The sequence below is a fragment of the Pezoporus wallicus genome, unplaced genomic scaffold, assembly GCF_028554395.1.
Source record: "Pezoporus wallicus isolate ANWC-B61680 ecotype Strahan unplaced genomic scaffold, APGP_CSIRO_Pwel_v1 contig_865, whole genome shotgun sequence".
NCBI lineage: Eukaryota > Metazoa > Chordata > Aves > Psittaciformes > Psittacidae > Pezoporus > Pezoporus wallicus.
In genome coordinates this window covers 1,324,414-1,332,607 of record NW_026636827.1, presented here as the reverse complement: position 1 = coordinate 1,332,607, position 8,194 = coordinate 1,324,414, and the positions used below count along the sequence as shown (strand labels likewise).

The following is an 8,194-nucleotide window of genomic DNA, read 5'->3' as shown; positions in this document are numbered from 1 at the left end:
GACACCCTTTCAGGTTACAGCACAGCTGTCTGATCTTATCTGGGCCTGACAGATACCTACCACTTCTGCCAAGCTCAATTTTCTTCATGAAAGAATTACCTTTTTCTGTAATTTTTGTTTTTATAAATGATCTGCATACATATGCTTGGAGAGTAGGGTTTATTTTAATAATGTGAAGAAAAGACAATTGGATGTTAAAGAGACAAGTAGAATTACTGCTATCATTTATTTCATCACAAATTTCAGTGTAATTGTCTTATATATATTGGCTTCTCCTTTGAAATTTCCTCCATAGCAATTTCCAAATGTTTAATTAAAACCTCAAAACACCTCTGTGATGTTAATGTAGTAAATGAATGAGAGAAGATAAGGCCTTTATAAAGCAACCAGTATCTTAAGTTACATGAACATTGTATCTAGCACAAAACCAGGGGACATAGTTCACTTGTATCAGCATGATTCTTTTGGGATTGTTTGTTTTGATTTTTTTTTGTGGAGGGTTGTTTGGTTGCTTAGTTGTTGTTTTACCATAAATGATTTACCTCATCCATCTTCAGAGAGGCTCAACAGAAAGTTTCAGTGACACAACTGGTCAGGAAAGAGAAGCTGGAGGAAGGACTGCCTTAAATTTGCCTTCTGCTGGAGAAAATACATGCATCCTTCCACCCTGACTTTCAATTAGGTGTAATTTAGGTACATAATTGTAGCACAGCAATTCATGAGGACCCTTCCTGCTTGCCTAAATGATAAGTATATAAATATTCATTAAAACAAAACCAACGCCACCCCCCCACCCCCCCCCAGCTTATGCTCATTTGCAGCATAGTTCTTGCAGATCTGAGATGCCTGCCTCTCACCAGAGGCTGCCTGGGAGTCTCAAAATAGACAGCAAGTATGCCTCACGTGTACTCCTGGCAGAAGAATGAGAAAGGGTTACAATGACTAGAGCATTTGTGAGGATAAGTGTTGACTTGGACTTGAGCTGGGATTTGTCTTGGCACCACAGAGAATACTTCCTTGGTAGGCTACTGGTTGCTCTTCTTTAACAATGCTCCATCTTCCTCCTTCCACTCCTGAAGAAGCCTGTAGTCGTTACTGTACAGCTTCAGAAGTGGGGTGAATCTTCAAGGTTTCTGCAAATCTGTTACGCTGTAACAGCTAAAGGATTTAATTTGAAATAAGATGCTGGGCTGCCTGGCTCTCTATGTATATCCAGATTTTCAAAAAGTTTTTAAGAAATATGTTTAGAACAGCTAGTGCAGTTCTTCTCACTATTAAGTGATAGGTATTTTTCCCTTAGTTTTCACAATAGTATACAGTATTTTTTATCCTGGTAATAATTTTCTCTTCCTCCTCCACAATCCCCACGTTGATTCTTCAGAAACATTTCAACTTTCAAAGGATTTCTGCTATAGTATATCCCCCAGTCTTTTGACTTGGGATCATGCTGTCTGTATTAGCTAATTTTATATAAACCCTTCTTCTTCACCTTGTATTATCCACTAGCTCTTACTATCAATCAAGGTGTTACTACTTCTTGTTGAAAAGTGCTATTTAGACAGCCGACTTAGGTTTTATGTTTTTTGTTTGTTTGGGTTTTTTTTTTTTTTTTTTTTTGGTTTTTTTTTTTTTTTGTTGAGATTCTCTCACCGTAGCGAGAAGTGGCTCATACTATCTCATATGGGGTGTATATGTAAGGGGGGAGTATGTGCCAATGTAAGATTGTGAAAGCGAATGTAAAGAAGGAGGAAATTCTTTCCTGCTAGGGTGGTGAGGCACTGGAATGGGCTGCCCAGGGATGCTCCATCCCTGGCAGTGTTCAAGACCAGGTTGGACGAGGCCTTGGGTGATATGATTTAGCGTGAGGTGTCCCTGCCCATGGCAGGGGGGTTGGAACTTGATGATCTTAAGGTCCTTTCCAACCCTAACTATTCTATGATTCAATGATTCTATGAATGTAAAGTATGATGATTAAAGATTTATTATTTAATATTTGCCTTCCAGAAAGGGCCACAGACATTTGCGACAGTTAGTGAGAATCATTCTGGTGACTAAAAGGTTTTTTCGAGGGGTAAATTTGGCAGAATTTTAGTGTAGTTACTTGGCTGAGCAGATTTTCCTCTTGTGGTGATGTCCTGTTTGTTGCCTTAGGTACCATGAACTGTTTTGATCATAAACACATAACAACCAAAGAAAGTCACTTATGGGGAAATGTGACTGCTCATACTGTGAACTTTTGCTCATGTACTGACTTGTTTAAACTGATGCTGGAAACAGCTGAACTTCCACTGGTAAATCAACCTCTTTCCTTCTTCTCCATCTTCTTTCCTACATTCTGTCTCTCCCTCCAACTCCTCCTGTATTTGACATGATGTCATTCAGGCCTTGAACAGAGGAACCCCCTTGTTTGTTTTTGTAAGCTTTCTATCCACTTTCCTTTTCTACTGCCAGTGTACACCAAGCAGCTGAGGAGAGATATGTAGCTTGCAAATCAAGCCCTGCCATTTCATGAGAACATGTAGGACACATCTTTAGAGCTGTATTAGAATCCTGAAGCTCAATGTGCTGAGCTTTGGTCATGGGAGTAGATACAAGGGGTATAAGTGGCTTGTGTGTGGGCTGGCTAGCTCAACCTGAAGTACTAGTGTAGATGCTTGGTTTGACTTTCTCAGTGCTAAAGAGAGGGAGACCTTACAGGATCTAGCAGCCTTCCAGTATCTGAAGGGGGCCTACAAGGATGGTGGAGAGCGAGGCTTCATTAGGGACTGTAGTGATAGGACAAGGGGAAATGGGTTTAAACTTCATCAGGGGAAATTCATATTAGATATAAGGAAGAAGTTCTTTACTGTGAGAGTGATGAGGGACTGGAACAGGTTGCCCAAAGAAGTGGTAAATGCTCCATCCCTGGCAGTGTTCAAGGCCAGGTTGGCCAGAACCTTAGGCGACATGGTCTAGCGTAAGGCATTCGTGTCCATGGCAGGGGGGTTGGAACTGAATGATCTTAAGGTCCTTTCCAACCGGAACCATTCTATGATCAGAATGCTGCCCCCAAATGATTTAAAAGCTACTGGTCTTATGCAGCCATTCTGACAGACCTGTGGCGTGTGTGTAAGTACTATATACATATGTTTGCTGCTGAAATCTTGTTTAAAAATGTAAAGAAAGATTAAATGCTTTTATCTTAACTGAGATGGCTATAAGAGAGAACTACCACCTTACTGTTCATAGTTTAACAAAAACACTATTTATTTTTTTTGCAAATATAAGCACATTTTTTGCAAACAAATACAGATTTTTGAAAAGAAGCTGATTTTCCAAGAAGGTGTTAGAAAGGAAACTTCCATTTTGTAGCACAGAACTGTAAATAGTAGCAAAAAGTTGAAAGTACTTTGACTTAAATTATGATTAATTCATAAATAACCAAGAACTATGTTAAAAACCTTGTTTAAACTTAACCACTAAAATCAAACCCCATGATTTATTCATTTTGATCGATGATGGCTTTATGTTGTGATATAGCAGGCTAAGTACAATGATTTATGCAAAGTACTACACTTGGAATATTTTAACAATCATTTAAGAGGATCTAAGATCAAATGGTGTACATCTCACTGTTCCTGCTTTATTCATGCATAATGTACATTGAATAGCCAAGTGTTCACAGGAAAACAGAGACGGGATCAGTATTAGCCATGCCCCTGTTCATATGTACAGAACACACTTACAAATATGTCAAAAAAAACATGGTCTTCACAGAACAAGAGGGTGCTTGGCACCTCTGGAATACTTCACAGCACTCCAGTGCCTGCCCATCAAGTAAGGTACTTGCTCTTAGACAAAATTTTGGCATATAAATATGTACTTATGCATGCTGTGAAGAATTCCTCAACATGAAATGATGAAAAAAATAGAATTCATAAGACAAACTCATACAGTCAAAAATCAATAACATACCTAATTATGAGTGAGCTTTTTATGTATGAAATCTGAGCACTTGGTTCATCTGTGTCTTTAGAAATTAACTTATTTTTCTGTCAGTTTATAGAAACCCCACTACATAGTAACAGATCATTCCGGAATCTTTTTTTGCTTCTGGGGGTGGAGAAGTTTTACATTATAAATAAACTTCAGCAAAGGTAAGGATCTGTCCCCACTTGTTTCCATTTAAATACATAGTATTACATATACCTAAATGCAGGCTTGGGGTCTGTTCCTCTGAGAAATCACTGTCATAATTGCTTTGGATAGGTATTATCTGTTTATACCGTGAATATTTGGGCCACAGTGCTCTGGGGCCTAATTTCTGCCACCATCAATCAGTGCTACTGAAATTCCAGTATTATTTAGTAATTGAAATCCTGAGCATTATACCAAAATTTTTAAGCCCATCTGAATTAAACAGTTTATGCTGAGTAAAGAGGGAAGAATTTAATGCTACACTGAGCTACATTAAATAGGAGACATGGCCAAGTCATAACAGCCAGCTCTTGCTTTTGTGTTCAGAAAGCATTTTATGAACATTATACAAAACCCAGAAGATAAAATCCCATTTAAAGTGAAAACACCAAATTCCTGTAGGGTTGTGCAAATTATTCATGAAACTTTCAGTCTGTGAGCTTTAAGCTAATACTGCGGTGCACAATGTGGGCCTTGCTTTCTTTATACTCATTTCCTTTAATAACCAAGTGTAGAGATATCCTGTTAAATCCAAATACACAGTTTTTGCCAAAAAAAAAAACATTTAAAACTCTTAAAGCTGCAATACAATCATATTTTGAAAACCTGAAATAATTAATTTTGTCTTTCTTATGTACTGCAAAATACAGCACATACTCAATGCAGATTTTGGCTAAAACTGTTGGAAACCACATTATTTTTTGCCATTTTAGGGTATCATACTGAATGATGCAGCTAAATTAATAGATTAGTATTAGTTGTCTGTAAAGTAGGTCAGATGCTTTGGTTTAAAGCATTCATAAGAACGTAGAGCTTCACTGCAACATGAGCTTTAATTATAAAGAAAACAACTTTTTTAAAGACAAACTTTTTCAAACTCATTTAAAAAAAAGCCAGGAGGATATGTTTGTAGAAATCTATACCCACATACACATGCCAACATAATACTCCTTTAATACATAAAATTAAAAAGCACTTTGTATAAATCTATAAAGAGTTCCAGCTTCAGGAATCAATGCCAAAACAAAACAAAGATCATAATCTGGCAGCAATTTAAAGTTTCCTATTAAAAAAGAAAATGATAGAAGCCTTCTAAAACCAAAATACTTTTTTCAATCCAGGAAAATACATATTTTAATGAGTGAATAGACTGGTATGATGTCAAATTGCTGGAACTTTGCTTCTGTATTTTTCTTGATCAGGATTGATTGATTTATTGCAGGTTCTGTAGGCAAAAAAGATTTTTCTTCATCATAATGAAGGAAAGGTGGTCACTGTGTGGGGGGAGGGGAGAAGGAAAACTAAAACCATGAAGCATTGTGTGAGAGATATACCAAGATTTTCTTGCTAACTTCTTCATAATAAATGCCAGAATTTGCTTTTCACATAGTTAGAGGAAGAAGAGAAAATACTATGCAGAAAGTGAAGTGAGCAATGCAGTCTTGCTTCCACAGTCCTCACGTCTGGGTAAAGCAGCAAGGCTGGCTGGAGAACTGAACAGATGGCAGATGGGGAAGGAGAATAAGACAAGCCTTCTTTGCAGTCCTTCTCCAAGTGGTACAGTTAATCATAATCACAGTATCACAGAATGGTTTGGGTTGGAAGGGACATTAAACATCATCTATTTCCAACCCCTGCCATGGGCAGGGACTCCTTCTGCTAGACCAGGTTGCTCAAAGCTCCATCCAACCTGGCTGTGAACACTGCCAGGGATGGGGCAGCCACAGCTTTTCTGGGCAACCTGTTCCAATGTGTCACCACCCTCACATGGAAGAATTTTTTGTAATATCTAATTAGTTACCAGTTAGCAAGCTTTGAAAGAATACATAGTGCTTCCCAGAGTAACAAGTTCAGATTAATTAAGGCTTAATTAAATATAAATAGCTTAATTTTGCAAAGTTTTTTATAGTTATCTGTATACTTTAAAAAAAAAATAAAAATCCAGCATTACTAGGGTTTTAAGATTTTAGCCTGCTATTTCACTAATATCCCAAATGGAAAACATAACATGCATATTTGCCTTTTAGACTTCCTTCTAAAAGAAAAAAAAACAACCCATATGAGTTAATAAACTGAGGGAAGATAAATTACATCGATGTACAGGCACAGTTTGGGAATGACCTGGCTGATGGATAAATGTAGAGAGCCCTTGGGAAACCCTCCCTCCCCCATGCTTGCCAGGTTTAGGAATATCCCACGCTATTTGAAGGAGTGGCACGACTCTCACCACTGGTAAAAGAGCATCGCTTACGTAGTGCTTCTCCACTTTCCTGTCCTGGCTACGGCCCGGGTCCATGCACCACTGTGCCTATGTGTACAGCAGACAGGGGTGCTTTCACTGTAAGTTTTCCCATTTTCTGTGAACACCTTAAAATACTCTACCAGCATCGTTCAGACCTCTCGAGTGTGTCAGCTGTCGGTATCAGGCCTCAGCCCAAGAATTAATGTGCAGCTGGAGGAGTGGGTGGCAGCCTGGGCTGGGCTGGAGGTGGCCACCATGACACGTTTGTGACAGCTTCCCTGACAGCAGACACTGTGTGTTTGGAAGTTCAAGTTTCATCATGTGCCACAGGTTTAGGAGACATCAAGATCAGGGCTTGGCTGCTTAGGTTTAACATTTCTCGCACTAAAATAGCTGCTACACCAGGTGCAACTGTCTCAACAGTGTTCTGTTTCAGTGGCAAAACACCCTGAATAAACCTGTCACAATGTGAAACAAAGTGCATAGGCTTCAAAAGTAACTCTTTTAGGACCCTGTTATTCAAATGTAAACATACAGAACAAGTGCGGTGAGGTTACCCTGAGCAGTTGTACAGTCAGCGCGAGATGGGTGCAAGGTTCTCAGCCGATTCAATGTCCACTTATGGCTGGACCAGGAGGTGGCTTCTCTTCTTCTTGGTGCTGTGCCAGAGATGAAAAGCACAGGTTAGAGGACACCGAAGATGCCCTAAACCCTAGGCTGGGACAATCCCAAACCCACAGTGTAGACTGAGAGCCACCCTCCCAGAGCAGCACTCCCAAGAGTGGCATTGGCTGGGCCCTTACCCGCTTCCGCTGCTCGCTCAGGCAGAAGGTGCAGATGGGTCGCGGCGCGGTGGTGCCTGGCGGCATAGGCTGCGGACAGGGCTGGGCGGCCGCCGTGCCCTCGGCCTGCTGCAGCAGCAGCACGTTGGCCAGGTGCGCGATGTAGCTGGCGGCCAGGCGCAGCGTCTCCACCTTGGAGAGCCGGCGGTCTGCCGGCCGGGTGGGGATGAGCCGGCGGAGGGCGCCGAAGGCCGCGTTGACGCTGTGCGTGCGGTCCCTCTCCCGGGCGTTGGCCGCCGCCCGCCGCCCCCCGCCGCAGCCCCGGGCCCGCCGCCGCCGCCTCCCGCCGCCCGAACCCGCCGCCCCCCCGCCGGCCTTCATGGCGCCCTCCGCCGCCCCGCCACCCCATGACTTTTATGCGCAGCAGGTGCCGCATCGCCCTTGCTCGCCGGGGCCCCGTGTCCCGCCGGCGGAGCGGCGGGTCGGGCTTGGCGCGGCTGCTGCTTTTAGCCGGGGGCCGCCGCCGCTGCCACCTGTCGCCGTGGCCGGCACCTGCTCCCCCGCTCCTCCACCTCCCGGGGGCTCCTCCGGCGGGCGGCCGGAGGGCGGTTTGTGCTCGTCCCGGAGACTTGTCCTGGCCGGCGCCCTCCGGCCGCGCTGGGGTGGGAGCCCCCGGGCTGGGAGGGTCTTACTGGCACCGCTGTCCACGTCCGCCAGCGTGAACGGCCCTTCTCCTGGCACAGGGTGCACGGACAAGCTCCTACGGGCTTCACCGTTTCTGCTCCAGCTGTGTACGTGTGTGTGTATGCGTATATGTACAATATATATGTACATGCATATGTGTATGTAGATCTATATGTACATGCAGATGTATGTGTATATCTGTATTAGTTGGAGAGGGCTGCTGGAACAAGCACAGGGGTGGACTTCATTACCTCCCCAGCAAACACTAGACGCGCTTACAAATCCAGTTTCTCATTCTGTTCAGAAGCTG

The 8,194-nt window shown here is 42.7% G+C and overlaps 1 protein-coding gene across 1 annotated transcript; it reads right to left on the bottom strand.

Moving 5' to 3' along the window:
* Positions 1-6,136: 6,136 nt before the first annotated feature.
* Positions 6,137-7,581, bottom strand: LOC130595273 (basic helix-loop-helix transcription factor scleraxis-like). The gene is made up of 2 exons (XM_057401872.1): positions 7,222-7,581; positions 6,137-7,077 (listed from the first exon to the last, which is right to left on the bottom strand). Exons 1-2 carry the CDS (start codon positions 7,579-7,581, stop codon positions 7,027-7,029), a joined length of 411 nt encoding a protein of 136 aa, XP_057257855.1. The 3' UTR covers positions 6,137-7,026.
* Positions 7,582-8,194: the final 613 nt, after the last annotated feature.

Coding starts and splice junctions, on each gene's coding strand:
- LOC130595273 (XM_057401872.1), bottom strand. CDS start 7,581: ATGAAGGCCGGCGGGGGGGCGGCGGGTTCGGGCGGCGGGAGGCGGCGG. Junction 7,078..7,221: donor TGAGCGAGCAGCGGAAGCGG/GTAAGGGCCCAG, acceptor TCTCTGGCACAG/CACCAAGAAGAAGAGAAGCC.